This window comes from Adiantum capillus-veneris, chromosome 11 (genome assembly GCF_014529385.1).
Source record: "Adiantum capillus-veneris isolate H3 chromosome 11, ASM1452938v2, whole genome shotgun sequence".
NCBI classification, from domain to species: domain Eukaryota; kingdom Viridiplantae; phylum Streptophyta; class Polypodiopsida; order Polypodiales; family Pteridaceae; genus Adiantum; species Adiantum capillus-veneris.
In genome coordinates this window covers 142,142,198-142,166,085 of record NC_140941.1, presented here as the reverse complement: position 1 = coordinate 142,166,085, position 23,888 = coordinate 142,142,198, and the positions used below count along the sequence as shown (strand labels likewise).

Below are 23,888 nucleotides of genomic sequence, written 5' to 3'. Positions count from 1 at the left end.
ATACTTCTGACCTTCTCTTGTATGGTCCTATTCATCCTCTCAGCAACACCATTTTGAGGAGGATTGTAAGGAGCAGTAAGTTCACGTTTTATACCTTTTGACTCACAAAAGTCCTGAAAGGCCTTTGAAACATACTCTCCACCATTGTCATTGCGTAAGCATTTAAGCTTCTTGCCACTCTGATTCTCCACAAGTGTCACAAACGTTTTGAAAACACTAAACGCTTCATCCTTGTGCTTGAGAAAGTAAACCCATACTTTCCTCGAGTAATCATCTATAAATGTCATAAAGTAAGAAGCTCCCCTAGAGATAGGTTAGGCATAGGTCCACACAAATCACTATGAACAAGTGCCAACTGTGTATCTCTTCTACTGCTTCTATGCTTATGTGGCTGCTGTGTTTGCTTACCATACAGACAATGTTCACAGAATTCAAAATCATTAAATGAAAAGCCAGGCAAATAACCAGAACGAGACAAGATTTCCATTCCCTTCTTGGACATATGTCCTAACCGGCTATGCCACAAAGAAACGTTCGGCTGCTCGGTTACATTGATTACATTTTTAGAGACATTTGATACATAAATCATGTAAAGTCCTCCAGACTTTACTCCATGTGCTACTGTCATAGAACCCTTGGATATCTTCCACATGTTCTGTCCAAAAGTGGTGACGTAGCCAGCATCATCAAGTACACCTGTGCTGATCAAGCTCTTTGTAATTGCGGGAACATGTCTCACATTCTTCAGCGTGAAAGAAGAGCCATTCTGAAACTTCAATTGAACATCTCCAACACCTAAGATCTCACATGTCTAGACGCCCATTGCCTAGCCGAACATGATCTTTAGTGGTCACATAAGAAGTAAACCACTCCTTGTTTGGAGACACATGAAGTGATGCCCCTGAGTCTATAATCCAGTCACTCAGTGCATTTCCATCAAATACTGTAAGAAGAGCTGAGTCCATTGTATTCTTCAAGAAGTAGATGTCTCCTGACACTAGACTGTCATCCTCTGCAACAGTGTTTGTCACATTTATTTCTTGAATCTTCACTGAGGAATTGTTCTTCTCACCATGGTCTTCAGCTTTCTCTTTGCCTTTTTCTGCTTTCCATTCTCTGCAGTCTCTTTTCATGTGACCCTTCTTGCCACAATGGTAGCATTCTATGTCACTCTTGCCTTTAGCATTGCGGGACTTGCTATGAGACTGATTCCTCTTTCCACCTTTGTACTTTTCTTTGGTCCTTCCCCTGACAACTAAGGCTGTTCCTTTGCCTTTGTCCATGTCTTTCTATTGGTTTCTTCAGTAAGCAGACTTCCTTCTACACCTGCTATGTTCAAACCATCTGGAGGTGCAGAATTCCTCAAAGCTGTGCGAAAAGTGTCCCAACTTTCCGGCAATGTGATCAACAGGAACATAGCTGTAACAGGTTCATCAAACTTGACACCTTGAGCTGACAACTGACTATAGATTGTGTTGAATTCATTCAGATGATTGGACATAGGTGTCCCTTCTTTCATCTTCAAGTCAACAAGCTTCTTAAGCTAGTATACCTGTGAAGCTGCACTCTTCTTCTCATAAAGATCACTCAGCTTTAACCATGCTTGATAAGCCGACATCTCGTCAGACTACATTGAAGTAAACGCTTTCTGCCAAAGTCAGCATAATGGTAGAAAGTGCCAATTCATCCATTTCGCTCCATTCATCTTCGTCCATATCTTCTGGTTTTATCCCCTTGAGCTTTATAGGTTTTATCTGCTTCTTTTGTACCAACACGTGCCAAATCTGCTTCTTCCACAATGGGAAATTGGTTCCATCCAGCTTCTTGATATTGTAAAGAGCAGTGTCCCGTGATCCAGCCATAGCTACGCTTCACAATAGTTTACTTTCCTGGGAAAAATTCGGCAGAGTTTCCCCTGTAAACTGACCTCCGAACCAATATCAACCTGTCAAATGAACCAAGAAAGCTTCAGATTCTGCATAAATTTTGGCAGAGTCTCCTTTGTAAAATGGCTCTGGTGTACTAAAAACAGACCAAAAAACAGCTCAAAAAACACTGTCTCTCTGACACTGTAAGCTGCGGGTAAACCTGTCCTGCACCTGTACTGTCTCTCACTGTCCTGTAAGCATAGACTATGACAATGCCTCAATGACAGTAAAGCAAAGATGCAATCCCACCTGTCTAACTCACAGTCAATACATCCTAGCTGCCTATCTAAGGGTGCTCGAGGGATCGCTCCAAGACCTGTATCACCGAAAGGATCTCAACATTCGAGAATCCCCCAGCTCAATAAAACCTCACTCGACCCTCAACAAAGGCTGCAGTAAATCTGACAGTACATAGACTTCCCACAAAGTCATACATCCACAAATTTCCCACTGTATGCTGTAACCGCTGCGGCGGTTGTTTGCTGCGTGACTCACAGCCAGCAAACCCTCAACAGACATACATCATCTCTGACAATACATCCCATGTGGAAGTACCTGCAATGTCAGGATGAAATCTGGAATATCAAGCAGCAAACACAAGCTACCTGATGAACTAGTGGATGTCTGTCGCCTATAGTCTGTGTGTAGATGCACCCGTGTCGTATGTGACACGCCTCCAAGAACTGTGAGCCGTCCTTCGATGTGTAGGCAGCCACAAATCAACACTCTGGGAGTGTCGATATCCTCAGCACCTGCAGTCGTAGGCCGAAAACCCCAAATTTGCACAGTCGGATCTGCACCCGTCGAGACCACGTAGTCGAAAATGGCCTGCGCAGACCTTTGTCGAAGCCGAACGGTGCCCGAGATGACCTCAGAATGAAATTCTGAGAACACCAAGCTCTTCGGGCCTTCCCACAGGATTTGGGGCCGTGTCTTCGCCTAACAAATTTCACTCCAAGCTGAGCTGGTGACTCTAGCCTCGTGCAGTGCTGCCCCGAGCCTCGATCTGAGATCTGATACCAGTTGAAGGAGTACGAGCGGAAGTGCGACGCGAGAGAGAGTGCGAGAAGAAGAGCACGACGATATGGTGAACTCGCTCTACTGTAATGTGTAGAGCATAGTGAGTTCTTATTAGGTTTTTACAAAAGAATATGTGTACATACCTGGCGGCCTGCCCACTTACCTGGGCGACCACATTGGGCTTTATACCCCAACACTTTTATCAAGCATTTTTTAATTGATTAGAATAATTTTACTCTAGCCTAATGGGGGCAACTGGCCTAAGAGCCTGACATGTGTCCAGTATTCCCTTTGTGTAAAGGGGGAGCTTTGGAGAGTGTGTGTGTGTGTGTTTCTATCTCATCCCTTACTCTCATGGCTCGCCCCCTCCTTGATAGGGATGTGGGAAGACTTTTTAGTCTTCCCATGACCATCCAATTTTCTCCTACATTGGCCTTTGGACAATTAAATAAAAAATTAGGAACCTTAGCCTATGGAAGTCTTAATGGAGCTGAACCTTAGGTCTTTTTAAGCCCCATTGAAGCACATTACTTTTTTGCAGACTGTCCCCCTTTGGATCCCTAGAGAGACTGGTCTGGCAACCTTACCAATATTCTAGCTTTTTTACTCCCGTGGTACTTCCCCATATTAAATGATCAGTTTAACATGAGAAAATCATTTGGGAATATTAGATATTAGTTTTTATGACAAATATTAATTAGATTCTCTTGATTATGTTGTGCCATGATTAAATTTTCTTGTCTATATATGCTAGCTCTTTCCTTGGCACTTATAGGACTTTGGTTACTACTTCTCTTAACCCTAAAAAAAAAAGAACTCAAGTAACTACACTCGTAGTTTAGGATATTGTTAATTGCAAAGAGTAATGGAGTGAGTTTAACAGTGTTAAGTTGGCATCGGTTCCTAACGAGCTTGCTAATATATTAGCTCAATAATGGTTAAGACATAGGAAAGTCTAGAAAGGCTCCATTATTAAGACCATAGTTCCCGATAGTGTCCCCGCACCACCCTGCAATTAGTCATGCCAACCAAAATTATAAATCTAAGTTCCACTTATCCTATTGCAATGAACACTCTGAGTCCCATTTATCCTATTGCAATGAATAAAAATGCTTCTGCATGTAGCATGGGGTCCAAGATCCCAATGTCACCTTGTTTCTTTGGTCTTGCTAACCATTCCCATTTGGCCCACTGACAAGGGGTTGTGGTCTTAGTGTTGCTCTCATTAGGGAAAATTTGGACTCTCAAAGGGGCCCTATAAGGAGGTTTGACTTTGCCTCTCTTGTCCAAAGTGGGCAACCCAATGAAGTACATGAACGCTTTGTCAAAACTCTATCAACCAACATATAATTGGAAAGATCTTAGAAAGTAGGTTCTAAATCCCCTAATTTTGACAAATTTGGAGTTGATTTGTAGAATTTATGGGCTCCCCAATGAAGCTTAAATGTGGGGAGAGATTCCATTCATAAATTGGAGTTATGACATCAAAAAATAGAAACTTCTAGAATATAAAGAATCTGATGGCATGCTATATATCAATGGATAGATCTCGATGAGTACATTCTTAATCCAAAGGGTCCGACAAGTTTTGATTTCATTGGTAAAATATTTACCGTGCGTTCGTTTTGAATAAGGGAGAGAAAGTCAAAGTCCTTACAGGGCCCCTTTGAGAGTCCAAATTTCCCCTAATGTCCACAAGAAACACTTAATAGGCTTCAAAAAAATCTTTCCAAATGGAATTGCTCAACTTAAGCAATGACAACACAAAGGAAATGTAAGGGATCATGAAGGCATTGATGACATTGACTCTGCTATGGAAGGGGAGGAAAAAATCCCATTACTATTAATCTTGTTCATTGCCCTGTCAAATCGCTGCTTATCCAATAGTCCCACCCCCAGTGGGACACCTAGGTGCCTGAACACAATGCCCTTCCTAATAATGTCCCTGACCATTCCACGGGGTCAAAGGAGTCGCTTTTAGATAGAGAAATAAATCTTGACTTCTCAATATTGCACATTGAGTTGGAAGCCGTGGCAAATAGCTAAACAATCTCAAGGGCTCTTCTTAGCACTTTTGGCTTGCTTTCAGGGACAATAGGGAATTGTCTGCAAACAACTTTGCGAGCAATTGTTTACCTCCAGGAAGTGATAGACCTTGTATTTCTCCTTTTGAAGCATTGTCCTCGAGTAAGGTTATCCGGGGTGCTATCGTTTAATGAGCAAAGAATGAGCTACTAAAACCGAGCGGAGCTAAGACTTCTAGTAGGATCTCAATGTTCCAATGTGATTATAAGCATTGTATGGGTAAGATATATCAATATGATAATGGAATAAAAAGGCTAGCCAACCTTGTTACTAGGATACTAAGTGTGTGGTAGCCATTTCAACTCATCAACTACTCGAGGTTGTAGCATGTTATTAGATTGATTGGAAAGGAAATTACTACTTGGCATAGGGATTTTGGTATACAAGTAAGGAATCATAAAAGGTTTGAACTCATCAACTACTCGAGGTTGTAGCATGTTATTAGATTGAAAGGAAGTTACTACTTGGCATAGGGATTTTGGTATACAAGTGAGGAATCATAAAAGGTTTGAAAAACTAGGTTTTTACATTGGCAAAGTGTCTTTTCTCTATCCTCCTCAACTTTTGTGAAAAATGGCTTTAGAGTACCCCGAATAAACACAAGAGGGAAGTATTGTTGGAGCTTTTGAGGAGGATAGCCCATAGAACTTATTCTTTGGATATGTGTGTGTGTGTGTGTGTGTGTGTGTGTGTGTGTGTGTGTGTGCGCGCGCGCCTGTATATATATGTGTGTGTATATGTGTATATATTCTAGAACTGCATAGAATTAGAACCTTATTAACCTCCCTTTACAGCCATAAATGTGACAATCTTTATGAATGTTTCATCCTAACAATTCTACTAATTGACACACATATTGAAGGCGTTGGATTAGGGATAACGGGAGAGAAAATATGTATATTGGGTAGTGACATGCACTAATGTTTCTTAAAGCTCTTGAAAACCTACTTTGTCTACGAGATTTGTTGGTGGGTAAACCCAAAAACATGATATGCGATTTGTTGGTGGGTAAACCCAAAAACTTGGATTTACATGAAATGCTTCATAATTTTGATTCAAAGTAGTTGTTGGTACTTAGTGCTTATGCGATAGAGGCATTCCACTTGATGATATTGCTGTAAATTGATCTTATGGCTTGTGAGTGCTTACAAATATCTCAAAGTTTCTCATTATATCGGCATAGTTATCTTGAATTCTTAAATCTCGCTCCTAGAGCTAATAACTTACAAACCAGTAATTGGTTGGTCTAGGTCTCTAGTAATATTTGACCTATGCACAAGGACATGTGTCCGTTTTAATATTTATTGGACTATTTAGGTCTCTCTCTCTCTCTCTCTCTCTCTCTCTCTCTCTCTTTTCGGCTAGATGTTTAAGGTCTCTTGGGATAGTTTCCTACGACATTAAAACTCTCTTCTTCTTCTTCTTCTTCTTCTCTCTCTCTCTCTCTCTCTCGTACAGAGGTCCCTTGACTAGCTGGTCTTGAGTTCGGGTCTTGAGTTCGAGACTCTAGGTAGATCTTTGAGGTTATATAGGGATTGACGGGATGACATTAAGCCTAGCCTTTAATGCTCAAAGGTGCGGCCTTGAAACCACAAATGGTAAGAATTACTAGGTTTCCAGCTCAGATTTAAACAAGCGTCACAAAGGTCTATCGTTAACAGCGTGAGCAACATGAGAGTGGTTCTTTTGTGTGAACACAAGTAGGTGCATGCCGATAGAGAAAACAACAGCGTGATCAACATGAGGAGTGGTTTTTTTGTGTGAACACACGTAAGTGCATGCTGATAGCAAAATTCCCACCATTTTTGCCATCGCATGGTTTATTGACATGCTGACGTGCACTTTCTATGTTAATTTTTTGTGCTTTAAACCTAGCAAAATGCTAATTAGTCAGTGGTGTTAATATGGACACTGATGGCCCTCAAGCTGGCCTTTGTTCTGAATGTTGTCAGATCTAGCCGCCCTTCCCAACTTGCGTTTCCAAAAGCAAGCTGGATGGCGTTGGTGATGATCAATAAAAAAGTATCTCACTGGCCCTTCCCAACTTGCGTTTCCAAACGCAAGCAAGAAGGGCCTGGTGATACAAAATTTGTATTTTTCTCATTTAGAGTGCCTATGCTTCTTCTCTACTTGTACCACAGCCAAACATTTTGTCTCAACTTGTTGCACCAGTGACTCTACCATTGACTCTAGTTCTTCCTTCTCTCTTTACGCATGAAGCTACACTTGTGTCCATGCAGCTGCCCATAATTCATCTAGCTAAGCAAGCTTGCTCTTGTGATAAAAGCTCCAATGTGAAGCAAATAAATAGATAGGTAAAGTCATCACATCCAATAATAACTCTGATAAACATAAACAAAGAGCTTAAAACACAATCTTATTCTCGTTGTTGTGTAGAAGATTCATAAAGAAAAAGAAATGTTCAAACAAGATGCCTTTTCTGCTTTGTAGTGCCAATGAGCTTGGTCTAAAAGTGCTCGCTATGTCCTTTTGGTTGGGCAAAACGTGGGAGATTCTTCAATTTTGATCTTGCTTTATTAGGGAGCCACTCGTGACGTTTGCCATCACTAGGCCCTTCCGGCTTGCATTTCGAAACGCACGTTAGGCAGGATCCGTGGGAACCAAATTTTGATAAGCTTTATTTCAGTTTTTATTGGCACAAAGAGGGCCAACCATAAAAGCGATAGTCAGGCATAAAAATATTAGGAGGTTAGGAAGTGCCTAAGAGGAGTGTCTCTCAAGGATAGTTGCTCATGCAATAGCATGGATGGATAAGCCTGAGCAATAATGATCTCTGACAACGAGGGGCGGAAAAGAGTTTTAGGGCATTCATGTGATCAAGAAGACGGGAAGCGATATGTTTTGTTGGTGTTTTCTATGGGTGGATGTGTTGATATCATCTACTAAAGTGTGTAAAACACCAAGTTGCAGTCAGGGCTAGCAGGGAGAAGAAAATGAAAATGTCTTGAGATAAAGATTTTCACACCAAACACATCACCAAAATATGTTCCTCTAATCTTCTAAGCATGTCACGTTAGATAGAATCTAAGAAGATCCTTTGGGCACTAGAAAAGAAACATGGACTTTTCAGTTCGAATGAGTACGTTCCTCATGTTCCTCTAATCTATGCCTGGCAAAGAGAGAGTGAAAGATGTTTTTTTTTTAATAAAAAGAAGTGGAGCGACAGATGGACGAGCAACATGAAGACACAGCCATTGCTCATGGAGGGGAAATACTTGGCATTGCGACGAGAGCAGGAGCAGGCGGAAGAGAGGATAGTTGTGTGCCAGAGGAGACGATGAGAGGGAGGACTAATGGAGCAAGCTATCAGCAGGCGGATAAACTCTCTCTCCCTCTCTCTCTCTCTCTCTCTCTCTCTCTCTCTCTCTCTCTCTCTCTCTCTCTCTCTCTCTCGCCCCCCCCCGTCTCTCTGTTTCTCTATTTCTCTCAATTGAGCACGCATAGCTAGTTGCGTGTCTCTCTTTTTTGTCTCTGATATGGGTGGACACATGGAGGACTCTCTTTCTGTCTCTCTCTCAGTACAGCAGATGATGGCCTTGATTGCCACGATGGGACATGAGGATGAGTTGACGCTCAGGGCAGGTCAAGAGGAGTGTGAATGAAGAGGATGGGGAGGAGTACGAGGAGGAGGATGTAGACAAGGGGGTGAGAGCTTACACTTAACAGAGGGCAGGACGGACGTGGAGGAGGACAAGGATGAGGATGGAGGGAGGAGTACGATAAAATTGTGTGTCTCTTTCTTTGTTGCAAGTTTTTCATGCACCCAACAAGGTCACTCAGATGTTGAGATTGACTGTCTCTACTGAAGTAGGAGTGGTTTGACTGGTCACAAGACCGCAGGGCAAGGTGGGGAAAGGGAAAAACAGGCAGACATAACGGAGTACATGCATCAGTCTAGCTGAATGCCTAGTTTCAAAAGTTAAGGTGTTCAAAGAATCTTCAAAGGAAATTAATTAATGGATGGAACAATAGACCCAGTCTCTATAGTCAGTAACCATCTCAGAATAGGTGAGTTTTTTAAATTATCTCCTCACTTACCTTGAGTGAAATGTGTCCCTTAATTTAACATACTATGTACATGTAGACATTGTTTACAATAAAGAGTATCTCCACATGGAGACCATGTATAAGTGAAAAACTTTCCCCACAAGCTAGATGCATAGGGGGAAAAACAATTTCAGAAAACCTTCAACAGTGTGGTTAGTATATCCAACCCCCTATTTGCTCGATTTTGTCCCTCGCTCGCTTTTCATCGCTCATTAAGTGATATCACCCGGTTATCAGTGGGTGAGAACCAATAGCAAAGAGCAGCAAGGCAAGGAGGCAACCTTATTTGATCGATTGCTTGACCTCGAAGTGCACAATCCTATTGTTGAAAAGTAGCTCAGAGCAGCTCCCCTCCCCAAGCGTATGCACTAACGCACACAACTTGGGTCCAAACCCAAGAGCCTTCATGACCAACACAGCGTATGACCATGAGATTTTGTCATAGGCCTTTGTCGACCATGGTTGCCAAGATGTTATCACATATAGCGTTAACGTCCTTTGATAAAGCCATGCTCATGAGGATCGACGACTTTGTTCAAGATTGGAGCCAACCTTAAAGCCACGACCTTGGGAATGAGCTGGTACGCCACCGTCATCATTGAGATAGGACGCCAGTGTTTTAGCAGTTTGGGAATAGGTTTGACTAGCCCTTTTTTGAGGCCAGCGTTTAAATGCCCCTCCAGGAGAGCCCTTCTCGCGATCTTGACTATTGGAATTTTGAGCTCCTCCCAGAATTCTTTGAAAAATTTGACTCTGATCCTGTCCCACTTAGGGGACTTTTCCTTCCCCATTGCCTACAAGGCAAACCAACATTCATCGACTGAAATTGAGCTCTCCAATGCTATCGCTTCAGTGGGCAACACACTACACTTAACAATTATTAAGTAGTTGGGCTTTTGCCTCCTCAACCTCGTGTGAGCATACTTTCGCCTGACCAATAATTTGACTAAGATGGTCGAGCATGAGTTTGGCCATCGCGTTCTGGTCATTTATGATGTTTCCTTCTTGTCATTGATAGTTATAATTGAATCCCTTTTTCTTTTGACCTTCAGAGCTCTAAAGAAATGAGCCTGGTTGGCCGAATCAGGTTAGAGGGCGAGCTCTCTAGCCAGCAGCCGGATCTTTTTTATCTCCTCAACTTGTATCTCATCAAGTTGCACTTTGGCAGTGTTCCTCTTCCGAGGCTCCTCCTTTTTCCATGATTTTGGAGAGCTCCTCTACTTCTTCTTTAAGCTCTTTGTTTGAGTACTCTTGAGCTTTTTGGCCTACTAAAGGCCTTAGTATCCATATGGATGAAGGTCGTTCAAATTTGTTTGCTTGACATGTGTCTTTTTAAAAATTGAAGAGAAAGAAGGCATTTCCCCTCAAATGCTATTTCCAAAAGGTGCTTTCATTTTTGGCATGCTAAAGGCCTTAATGTACTATGGGTGAAGGTCGTTCAATTTTCATTGCTTGACAAGTGTCCCAAGAGACCTTGAAAGTCTTGTGAATAGAAAGACATGATAGTTTTTAAATGCTATTTTTCAAAGTTGCATTCACCTTTTTGGATTAAAAAGTGTATTCATAAGAGTTTGATGCCATGATATGAAGTACTGATAAAGGTCCTTTCATTTAAAAACTTCATAAAATTTCATTTCACTATCTTGTTTTATTATGTTTATTAAATTTATATTTTGTTATGAAAAAAGCACTAAAATATTTTTTGTGTTTTGAATTTAAATTTTATTGTTGTTATTTACTTCTTTCTCATTTTATCTTATGTCAAACTATTGATATGCAATGTGCACCTTTCATAGTATTTAAGTGGGGTTCTTTGTAATATGTAAACTACTTGTGATTATATATGTATAATAGATCATACAATTTTATAGTTGATCACAATAAAATTCCATGTGATTATGGGCACATATTTAAACTTACTCTCCTGCATCTCTCCTTAACTTAACAGGCCTTCGTGCCTTCTCACCTTGTTTTACTAGAGGCCTTGCTCTTTTGAGACTGGAATGATCTTTGGATGTACCAATAAGACTAGTGTGTGACCTGCGCATTGCTGCAGCTAATTAGAAGCAAGGCTTAACTCTGTGAACTCTCCTCTAGTGCTTGAAAAAAACCTAGCTTTAGTGTAATCCTTAAGAGTTGGGTTCGACTTATTAGATAGTTCTCTAAGATCCCTGGGGTTTTTTCCAACAATTCTCCTCATGGATGTGTGTGTGTGTGTGTGTGTGTGTGTATACATCTCTCTCTCTCTCTCTCTCTCTCTCTCTCTCTCTCTCTCACACACACACACACACACACACACACACACACATATGGGTGTGTGTGTGTGTGTATAAACACACACACACACACACCCATATGTGTGTGTGTATACATTTGTACACACATACACACTTGTATACATGCATGTATTATACACATATGGGTGTGTGTGTGTGTGTATAAACACACACACACACACACCCATATGTGTGTGTGTATACATTTGTACACACATACACACTTGTATACATGCATGTATTATATATATATGTGTGTGTGTGTGTGTGTGTGAGAGAGAGAGAGAGAGAGAGAGAGAGAGAGAGAGAGAGAGAGAGAGAATTCAAAATCCCTTTATTGCCCCAATGTAGTTGAATTGTGATCAAAATTCCTCTCTAAGGAAAAGTTCCAACATCCAAGATTTATTGATGGTAGAACTTGTTTTCTTCTTCTCTCTTTCCCTCTATCTATCTATCTATCTACTTGTGCATGTAGTCGACCCTCTTTTTCATCGTAAAGAAAATCTTGTTTATCCTCTTTACTAAGAATTGAGGATACTTCGACATGAGCAGTTATTGAAAATCAATCTCTCTCTGATCTTTGTGTCTCTCTTTCTCTCTCCCCCTATCTTCCTTTCATTTATTAGCGCCTCTCTAATCTCTCTCTCTCTCTCTCTCTCTCTCTCTCTCTCTCTCTCTCTCACACACACACACACACACACTTATTTAGCTGACTAGTTGATGGCTAACCCTTGGTTGACAGCTTCCCTTTTTGGTGTGCTAATCTAGAGCTGCTACTCTCTAAAAAAGTTTCACCGAGTCTCTAGACAAGACCACATGTAATGGCTCATGGTACCAAATCTCTACCAGATGTATACCACACCCACACACACTCTTGCTTAGTAAATATAGATACTATTCTCTATTTCGGCCCTTCTCCAATCACGACCTTGGTCTGACTCTACGAGCTGACAGTGTCGATTCTTACATCTACACTATGACGACATTCTGGAAGTCCTTGTGGGATCTCTTGGCTTGGTGATACATTCTGGGTTGCCCGCCCTTCTCAATAGTGTGTAGTACACACACAAAGTCAGTAAATTTCCGAGCACGCACTCACTCGAGGAAAGGTGGTAGCCTTTAAGTTATTTTCTTTACCATAAACTAAGGGTCGTGATCATACTTGGTTGGCTTGAGTAGTTGGTTTCCAACTTAAATATGGTGTAATGTGTTTAAGGTTACCCATTTGTTTAAGGCTACCCATTATCTTATCTGCACCTACCTTCTTTTTTATCCCAGTAGTCAAAGGCTTTTTGGCAAAAATACAAGAGCTCTTCTGCTTTTTATAGTGCATATAGTTAAACACACATGTCCCACACATGGCTTGCAATAAGGAGCTTACAAAGGGATTGAACTTGCACACATGTCGACCTTTCATTTGAATAAGCTTATCCGATGAATACTTCATATGCCTTTAAAAAAGTGCCATATCGTGCGAACTGCCCAGCCTAGCAAAAACGAAGCGCTGTGCTCATTGCTTGCACCACCGAACACCGTATCCCTCAGGCTTTGTGCTCGTTTCCTGCACCTCCGAACACCAGATCCCTCAGTCTGCTCCTTGCGACAGTCGGTATACATGTACTCCCCCCCCCCCCCCCCCCCCCACACACACACACACATGCACACAGGTGCTTGAATATGCGCAACTTAGGATCACTTCCTTGGTGACTCTATCTACAGAGTTTACACACTCTCTCTCTCTCTCTCTCTCTCTCTCTCTCTCTCTCTCTCTCTCTCTCACACACACACACACACACACACACACACACACACACACACACACACACACACACACACAGAGGAGATCGAACGATGGCATGCTGTGTTTAGCCTTCCTCCTGAGAGACGCTGCCCATAGAGCTATTTGGTGTTACAAACCCCTTCATGATTTTCGTTTTCGGGTTCACCCTCTTTTTGCATACTGACGAGATGCAGCAGACCACATGAGTTTACATTCTACCTCCATTGGTCTCCCTCCAATAGTTGAAGCACCTTCTGTAATCGGGTATCGAGCAAGGAAACAGTGCCTGGAAACAACATTCTCAACTTCTTCTGTGTCTCAGTACATACATCAAATTGGCAAGCAAGATGGTCTCCCTTGCAATAGCTAGTGTGGAATATCTTCGAGCTACTACTGCATAGGCTTTGACACACAACACTTGCTTCAACAAAGAGAAAAGCAACATCGTCCAGGTAGGTGCACTGCACCTACTCAATCCGGTAGAAAGTATATATTTTGTTTTTTACATTCATTATGACTTCTATTATGTCTTTTGATAATGGTCTTCTGGTTTCTTTTGGAAATTGTCACAAGCAATGGAAAAATACTTGCAAAATCTTAACACTAACTTGTGCTTATGTCGAGAATCGGCATTTAGGACACGATATTCATTCTTGCTTTATGACAAAGCATATAAATTTCCCAATTGACAGCAAAAAAGTACTTTAATCCATGAACGACACTTATTTAGTACTTTGTTTGATATGGAGGTTGCTTAGTTTTTGACTGGTTCTGGTTGTTTTGGAGTACTATAGCTTTACACATAGACATATACATGATGGCTTTCATAGTTTTTTCACTATCAAATATAGAATTTAGACATTTGGTTTGTAGGTTTTTTTTGGCAAGAAAAAGTACAATATGTACTCAGATGAGTGGTAAAATGGTAATGGAAACAAATGCAGGGTTATTGATTTCGGAAGAATAGAACTACAAGGACATTATAGATTTTGAACTTGTTTTCCTTTTTGTGACGGCCGTTAACCTCGTGTGAGGGTCTCCGTAGAGATGGCTGTGACTGGAAATTTGAAAATCTATCCGCTGTACAAAGGAGATGCTATCCAAATTTTTCCTTTAGAGATGGGTAATCTAGATGATGGAATGGTACATACTGGTTTTTAAATACGATTATTTCTTATGTCCTTTTCGTTAATATAGTCATATGGAGCTGCTTTTTACCCAAGGTTTGTACTTGGAGGTGAGTATCATCTCTTGGTGGTTATGACACATGATTTACTGGTAAAACTCATATATGGTTATGGTTATTGCATTTGGATTTTATAAGGTTTTGTACTGACTTCAAGCTGAATAAAAACTTGACTAGCATCATACTGTTACTTTGGTATACACGGATAGAGACCCTAAACCTTAAAGAAAACTATGAAATTGGGGTTGATTGTCTACCATACATAATATACATTAGACTCTCTGATGGGGTAGATTTATACAGGCTTGTTCCATATTGCTGGATTACGGGTTGAAACTTTTTTCAAAGTATCATATTTAGATGAATATTGGAACTATCATGGATGGTGGCCTATGGTATCTTTTGGGTGACTGTCGGAATACAAATAAATGGCTGCTTAATTGTTTTCAAATCTTTGAGAGACATACACAATAGAGGATGTTTGTCATTACTTGTCTTGTCAGTACTAGCTTTGGACATTGATTGGATTTTTTAACAACTGATTACTACATGGTAATCTTGGACACAGATATGTATGTTCACTACCTCGATTGTCGTGCCTTAGGATTGGGGTTCCCTCTCACTTAAATAACACCATTGGGCTACAATTTGCTGAGTCGAGTCGTAGTACTATGCGGTGATGCTTGACATGTTATAACTCTCTTACATGTTCAACTCATAATACCATCATCTGGGTACCTATATGCCCCTCGCACGCAGGCGTACATAAAGCTTCACAAGCCCTGTACGTACATGTACATACGGTCCTTCTTAAGTTACAAATGAAATGTATCAAGAATAGGTCACTACAAAAAGATGCATAAGGACACATAAACACGCGATTCATAGCACACATAGACATGCTTATTGTTAATACTTTGGTAGTATGCTCATAAGATGCTAGGTATTTCTCATCTGAATTATTTGATAACCAGGCTGTAACAACAAAGTTTGTGTATTTGTATTTTTTGATGCACTCTTTGATGCACTTTCTGGGTCCTATAATGCTAATACTTACAGGTTGACTGCACATAATTTAAACATCCGTCTCACAATATGTATATAAATAACATACGGTTCAACTTAAACATTTGCCTAGTTGCAGGAAATCACTTCTGATGAAGGTAAGTATATATAGTGGTGAATGCATAATGTGAGAATAAATGCATATAGCTATCGAATAAATGGATAATGTTTAACACAAATGTTTACTTGAAATTAGTCCAAAGAATGGTAAAAGAGCCTTAATCCCCAAGTGGGGGTCTCGGATGAGATGGCAGTAGACGGAAATTTTTGAGAATTGATCCATTTTACAAAGGAGATGCTGTCCAATTTTTTTGGAATTAAATGATATAAACATTAGCATAAATAAATGGCTCAAACTTAATATTAGATCTTTGTTATGATGTTAGTTTTGTTGTAATTTTTGACACCAATAACAAGGGGAGGGAGTCGTTGACACCTGTCTTCCCAAGTAATGCCAGTTCTGACAGGCTTGTGTTTCTTGGATGGTGACAGGTAAGAGATTCTTTCCTTGGGATTACAACGAAAACTGCAGCAGTAGTGGAAGATCGTCCAATGTACCAGCTGGATCCATCTACATGTAGATATAGTGGAAGTTCATCCCAAAGGATAAGCACATAAGATACAACACTAAGATATTATATTGTAGTGATCAAAGATCAAATTTTTGATCTAAATGATTGTATTATCCATTAGATACAGAATGTTGTATTAGTGTATATGAATTGATAATTGAGGTTTATGACATCTTGTTTTAAAATATTGTTATTTAATATATTATTTAATACAATTGTCTAAGTATGGTTCAATTTTGAGGGGATTTTTTATACTTAAACACATACACTTATGGTGAAAGTGGCCTCTCTCTCTCTCTCTCTCTCTCTCTCTCTCTCATGGTGATAGTGGCCTATCTAACGTCCTAGAAGGTGATTCATCCAAGCGGATGCGATCCTTCCAAATCTCACAATGGACTATCCATGAATCTCCTTTTGTTGCAATCTCTCTCTCTCTCTCTCTCTCTCTCTCTCTCTCTCTCCCCCCCCATGACAGACTTGAGCTACATCTAGAGCTACTCCATGGATGGCCCAATTTTTCGTAAGAGGGCAAGCCCCTCTCTTCATAAAAGTATACTCAATGTTTGAGTTTTCGTTAGTGTTTTCCATGTACGTGCACGTACATACATGCACTCAATGAAGTAATCAACGAATTGGGAGGGCGGAGGGACACCAACATAGGTGCCTAATGTCCAACAATTTTCAAACACTATAAGAAAAGGGTATAGAAACATCTCTTTATGGTTATTTAAAAAAAAATTAACATATAAACTTGCACAAATTTCTTAAAAAAATCTCTTGGAAAAACAAAGGCAAAGGGCGGGGGCGGGGGCGGGGGCACCAGCATAGGTGCCTAATGTTCAACAGTTTTTCAAGCACTTTAAGAAAGGGTATAGAAGCATCTCTTTATGGTTTATTTTTATATTTTAAATTATAAACTTGCATAAATTTCTACAAAATATTAAAATTGGTCCCTTCGAAAAAACAAAGACAAATATATCTTCAAAAATTAGATATCCATTAATTGATAAAATCTTCATTAAAATTGATCATTTTTGTTATGTGTACTTAAGCTTGTATATTTTCTTTATGTAACCTGTAAAGTAGAAAGTCTTTTGATTTTCCAATGCCAAGTCTTTTCATTTCCTGCTATATTACCAATCACTTTTGCATTTTAGATTGAAAAGTTTGTAAGGTTTTCTTTTAAGTTGACCAATGCATGACACATGGATGCCCTCTCCTTGCTTGAAAAAGTTAAGCTGCATTATATACAGTATAGAAGCACTACCAAGTACATCACTCTTTTTTGAGAATACCTAGGTACCATTCATCATGATTTTTTTTGCTCACGCCTTCTAGATGCAGGTTTCATTTGAAGAGAAGCTCTTGCTTCACCACCTCAAAAAACAACCAAAGGTTCCTCCACTTCCCCTTAGAGTGCCCCTCAATCAATCTTTTGTTGCATCCGTTGAATGAAGCCTAGAGCCTACCCACGTTGGGGGCACAACCTGTAACATGTACATTTAAAGAGATTAAAGCCAAATGAAAACCCCCACTCTGCTCTTTCCAACAACAATTGAGAGCTTCGTGGCCCTACTTTGTCAAGAATATCTCACAACCAATGCCTTCCAAGTTGCAGCTTGTGTCTTGAGAAAAGCCTTTGCTTCACCTCCATTGAAATTCATCATGACTTTTCTTTCTAATAACTTCTTGCATAATTCTACATTCCTTAAGATGTAGATTTCACTTGCAAAGAAATCTTTGCTCCACCTCCTCTAAAAACAACCCACAGCTTCACAATTCCCCTTAAGCACATCTCTCAATCACTCTCACTAATTACATCCTTGGCAAATAGTAGAGAGTCTCTTTGCCCTGCTCATGTTGAATGCCATACCTATAATAATTTCATTATAGCCAAAGGAAAACCCCTACTCTATGCTTGTTGTAGCTATCTCCTCTCATTGCTTCTATGCTCCATGGTTAGCCTTTCACTCCACTGTCCACCTTCACATCACATTCCTTGCATTCTTGTACCTGCAAATTTAGTCCAACCCTTCACCACTTATTGAGACACTACTTGCTCCATTCTTATGCCATGCATCTGTCAATACATACAAATGAATGTGTTGCCCTATAACCCACCAACTTAACTCTACCCAGTCGCTCATCAACTTTCTGCAATATTGGAATTCCTCCCCTTTCCTCGTTCACATGTTTATCCTCAACATCCTTTACGCTATCTTGGACCTTATTTTCTACCTACTGAGTCCGATTTATCATCATCATTGTGTACTCATCAGTTTGATCCCCATATTTAGGCTCATCATAACTTGATGTGACCATCACCTTCCAAATTGCTTTTCCCTTCTTTGAATGTGTCTTGCTTGCATATCATATCTCCAAATCTTCTAAAAAGCCTTCATCTTATTGAGCCACCTTGCTCATTGTCGTTTGTGCTCATGCTACACTAACACAAAACAGCCCAATGCCTCTTGGCTTGACATTGCTGGGCATATCGTGCAATTAGTGCATTCTTAAAGAGCACATTTCTCATGAAAAACTCCTAGGAAACAACTGTGCTTTTAAAACTACACCAAAGTTTACACACATGTCTGGTGAAAAAAGAGCTTAAAACAACCCAATGCTACCAAAATTTCACTTTGCATTCACACAAAATAGTCCAATGCTTCCATGATTTTCCTCTATTGGACATATCATTGTATCAATGCATCCCAAGGGACCCCATAGTATAGACAAAATCCTCAACTCAAGCTTTTGAAGCCTTCAAATGTATACCACATTTGTCATACATGCCGAAAGCTATCAAGTGCTCCCTAGCCTTGTCCATTTGTCCATAACCTAAAATTTATGCATTCCAGGAGATCACAACCCACCTTCCGACATGTTATGTAATGCCACATGCCTTCAGAATGCTAGCAAAGGTGATAACATTTGGGGAGAAATCCTCACTATGCATCTGCTAAAAGCAGCCGAGTGTTCATGGACCTGTATTTGTATATGTTGTTCATGTCTTGCAATTTATATATTCAAAGATACCAACAAATAGCTCATCATAAATCATTTGGGGTTTTCAAAAGAACACCCTATTCAACGTAAATTTTTACCAAAGCATTGCAAAGAGCTCATGAGTGAAGAACAACATTACAATGTGTAAATGTTCACCAATGTTACTATCTTGCATAATACAACATGCTTTCAAGTTTCAAGCATGGGTAATTGTGCCACTGGAAACTAAATTCTCACTTTGGAATTGTTGAAACAACCCTAGGACCCTAACTATGAATTACACAAAAGAGAAAAGTACATATGAGCTTTAATTTTTTATTGAGATGCCGCAAGCCTTCAAGCTGCAAGTGTAGGTGCCCAAATTTGCAGAACACACTTGTTTCAAATCCATGACAACAACCCCCAATTGGTAGCCTCAGTCCAGCAAGTAGCGAGATGGGGAGATTGACAAAGATAGAGGTGCGGCGAGTGAGAATGAGAAAGACAGAGGAAAGGGGAAAGAGGGCCCCCGAGGGGGGGGGGGGGGGGGGGGGGGGGGGGGCACCCCCTCTTTGTTGCCTAGATTTGAGTCACAATGCCCTTATTGTTTGCAGTGTATAGCCACCACTCCATTGAGAGCCTAGTCAGCATCCATTATTGTATTGTTGTGGTCTCGTGCTTTGTCTTCCACTATCATGCACGAATGGTGCTACTGATTAGCCTCCTCCCACCCCTTTTTCTCTAGCTAAGGGTGCATTTGAATGAGCTGGGGTAGAATCCTAGCCGCTCGTTAAGCAATTTTGATGCGTTGTGTTTAATGGCTAGAATCAACAACACATGTAAGCTCTTCAGCGATCTAGGAGGCGGGGGTCGAAGACCGGGTTTGCCCACTCTCTTGAAATTGGTAGAGTTGGGTCTTGCAAGCTTTGTTTGCTCACGTTCACAGGCAGGGGTGGAACTACGCTTGTGCAAAAATGCTCTAAGCTTCCTGAGTACTTGTTGCAAGATTCTCCTTGCAGCTTCCCATCCTCCAACTCCTCCCATGATAGCTACATCTCCCTTGGTAAAAGATACTGCTCCTTTAGACAACATGTCCTCTTCCTCGTACCCTTTGGCTTCTTCTTGCAGCACACTTGTATTGGACACTCCATCAACAACCTTAATGTAGCAATTTGTCAGCTCTCATGCCTCATCTAACACTCCACCTTTGTCTGTGCTCCCTGACATGGACACACTTCCCTCCTATGGAAGCTCACAAGATGTCGATGTCCCTCCATTTAGTAGAATGTGTCATCCACTATGATAGATATTATCAATAAAGGAGAGAGGGATCGAGGAACCACACGGTTGCAAATGCAGCATCAAGCGCTTCCCTCTCGTTTTCATTAGTGGCAAACCGTGGCCACCCTCTCCACCACTTTGTGTTTTTCTCTTCACCTTCTATAGCACTTAAATCGATGCCCAACCAATCGACATCTAGCTGTCAATCCGCAACTCGAGCAAAATGATTCCATCCCCACCTTGCAGTCGATCGCCACTTGCTTGAGATGCCTTGACTTGCAGGCATTGGCCACACCTTGGTAGACCAAGTTCGAATTGTAGGCGTATAGCATTGTTTGTCGTAGTTTGTGTTTATGGCTATCTTAAAGATGATGCACGGTAGCACCTTGCCACTACAGCCCCTACTGTAAGAGTAAGTTGTGTGTGTGTGTGTGTGTGTGTTGAGAGAGAGAGAGAGAGAGAGAGAGAGAGAGAGAGAGAGAGAGAGAGAGAGAGAAAATGCTTTAGTTGATTGTTGGCATGTGTTTGTTTTTGCAAGAGACTAATGTGCATGCAACTTTGTAATGAGGTTGCAATCAACGCATTATGCTGCAATTTCTTTCTTATTTCTTTTTGCTTTTTGTTTGAACTTTGGAAGCTACAATGACACTTAATGCTGCAATCTCTCTCTCTCTCTCTCTCTCTCTCTCTCTCTCTCACACACACACACACACACACACACACACACACACACACACACACACACACACTGACCCTTTCCTTCCCGTTGGCGTTTGAAGAGTTAGCTTTTAAATGACTTGTGCAGGTAGGTCTGGTAGAGTGATGCGTTTCCTTATGGTACATTGCGCAAGCAGCCAGACGAGAGAGAGAGAGAGAGAGAGAGAGAGAGAGAGAGAGAGAGATGAGGAAAGAGTCTAATCATGTGTGCACGCGAGTGTCACTTCTGATTCACACACACAGGCTATGCGCATGCGGTCATTGCGATGCCTATTATGGAGTACTGCCAGTTGCATCTCTCTCTCTCTCTCTCTCTCTCACACACACACACACACACACACACACACACACACACACATGTCACATAGGCACAGCGTGCCACGCCTACATCTCTCTTGACGTGCAATCGTCTCTCTCTCTCTCTCTCTCTCTCTCTCTCTCATGCACACACAAACACAAACACAGTGTGCCAGGAGCAGTCGTACATCCGTCTCTCTCTCTCTCTCTCTCAACGCGAGGCCCCCGTAGGATGTAAGTCATTGGAGTTTTAAAAGAAGAGGCAGGACGACACCCAACATCGAAGGCTCAAACGTTGGAGAAGGTGCCTTCAGTGCAAGGCTCGATGGAGAATTCGACACGTAGAGGCCTTCTCCTTCCTCAGAAATTTTAAGCTGCATTATAGAAGTATAGAAGACTAAGACAAACCAATACTATCATCCCCTTTCATTCAAACCAAAAGTTGTCACTTGTGGGTGAGCTTTTCGTGCAGGATGGAGAGGTTGAACCGAATACAACTTTTGCAAGACTGTTTTCATGATGAGTCATCAAGCTGATCGCAATCGTCGGTATGTCCAGGTAGCGGTTCATTGAATCCGGTAGTCTACTTGAGGTAGAACTGTCCTCGCATTAGCTAAAAAGGGCCGTGTCCCAGTGCTGTATGTGAATAGGGCACATCATGTCACGCAGGAATGTTGCCTCAGAAGATCAGGAGCCCGATGCAAAGCGGGCAAAGTCGAGCAGTTGTACCGTAGCAGCAGCAGCACCTGCGTCGTTGGGCATCAGCCGTGGGTGCGGGTACTGGCAAGATCCTGTGCAGGGGATGGCGTCAAGCCGCCATGAATTTGGTGAGCATGGCGGCGTGAACATGTCCATCGAAGCGTCAGCCACCTTCACCGTGATGGAGGCGGAAACGCTAGGCAAGCTCTTTGCCGGCGAGCTTGGGCCTGACATGGATTTCTACATCTACTCACGCCACTTCAATCCTACCGTGCTCAATCTCAGCCGCCAAATTGCGGCCATGGAGGCCGCAGAGGCTGCTTACTGCACCTCTAGTGGCATGGCCGCTATTTCAAGTGTGCTTCTCCAGCTCTGCAGTCATGGCGACCACATCGTGGCATCTAGCCGCCTCTATGGCGGTACCCATGCCCTCCTCTCTCACTTTCTCCCCCGCACCTCCAACATTACCACCACTTTCCTGGACCTCGACACTTTTGATGATCATGCCCATGTCAATACTATTGTACGGGCTGCCTTCACCCCCTCCACCAAAGTCCTCTACTTCGAGACTATATCTAACCCTACGCTGTGTGTGGCAGACATCCCCTTACTAGCATCCATTGGGCACGATATGGGGGCTATTGTTGTTGTGGATAACACCTTCTCACCCATCATCCTGTCGCCCATTCGCCTGGGTGCAGATGTGGTGATTCATAGTGTCTCCAAGTACATCAGTGGGGGAGCTGACGTCATAGCGGGGGCAGTGTGCGGACCTGCCTCGCTCATCAATTCCATGATGAATCTTCACCAGGGTGCTCTTCTACTTCTTGGGCCAACCATGAACCCAAAAGTGGCCTTCGACATCTCAGAGCGCCTCCCACACCTGCCTTTGCGCATGAAGGAGCACTGCAACAGGGCCTTGTTTTACGCGACACACTTAAAGAAGCTAGGCTTAAAGGTGATCTATCCAGGGCTAGAAGAGCACCCGCAACACAGTCTCTTGAAGAGGATGGCCAACACAGGGTATGGTTATGGGGGCATGTTGGCCTTGGATTTGGGTAGCAAGGAGAAGGCCTACAAACTCATTCAATATTTGCAAAACAATGTGCAATTTGGTTTGATGGCAGTCAGCTTGGGCTACTATGATACCCTCATGTCATGCCCAGGATCGAGCACCAGCAGCGAGCTCAGCGAGGAGCAGCAGCAGGAGACAGGCATCTCACCGGGCCTTGTTCGCATGTCCATTGGTTATTCTGGCACCATGGAGCAGAGATGGAGCCAGCTGTATGAGGCTCTCACTCATATGGGCCTCTTGTCTTCTTCTTCGTCTGCCGAGAGACGCATCAAGGTAGGTGTTGTCTGATCCATCCTGCAGGAAATCTAGTTAATCTACGAAGATGTATGATAAGTGTAGCAGGCAATCTAGTTAATCTACAAAGATGTATGATAAGTGTAGCAGGTTGCCCCAAAGAATTTGCACAAGAATATTCATGTTACCTGCAACCAGAAAAGTTGGCAAGCTCACTATCAGGCTTGATAGCTTTGTGGAGCCCATATTTTTTCAGTTGAATTGGTGATACATCATATATGTGACACTAATTTATTCTAATGCACCAGCTTGTGCGACCCGCCTACAGTGGGTCTCACTCGCTCTTATCAAGGGGCCGCTCTACTGCTCATTGATGGCCGCTACACGGCCATTAACACAGTCATTTGCAGTGGCTTAAACTCCTAATGGCTGTCAACTAAAGCCATGGGATCTTGCGTAGAGTTAGTTGACATCAATCGTTCATCAAAGCTCAAGCAATTGGCCTTGCCTATGGTGTGCCCTCCCACCAACAGCACCATGTCACTGGCAATCAGTCCCACCTTGTCAAAGGCAGCCACCAGGTCGTTGACATCGGACCAGTAACATGGTAAGGGAGTGGT

At 41.9% G+C, this 23,888-nt stretch overlaps 1 protein-coding gene across 10 annotated transcripts in view; it reads left to right on the top strand.

The window, feature by feature from the left end:
• The first annotated feature begins 21,868 nt into the window (after positions 1 to 21,868).
• MGL (methionine gamma-lyase) overlaps positions 21,869 to 23,888 on the top strand; it is a 30,972-nt gene continuing 28,952 nt past the window's right edge. For 5 of the 10 annotated variants that reach the window (XR_015189683.1, XR_015189684.1, XR_015189685.1 and 2 more), the window contains exon 1: positions 21,870 to 23,311. Coding sequence is in view for 5 of the 10 variants with exons in the window: in XM_086523998.1 (XP_086380124.1) it covers positions 21,919 to 23,311 (1,393 nt within the window). In the remaining 5 variants the exon portion in view is untranslated. Of the gene's footprint in view, positions 23,312 to 23,888 lie in introns of all 10 variants that reach the window. The other 5 variants (XM_086524001.1, XM_086524000.1, XR_015189686.1 and 2 more) reach the window with 3 other exon arrangements.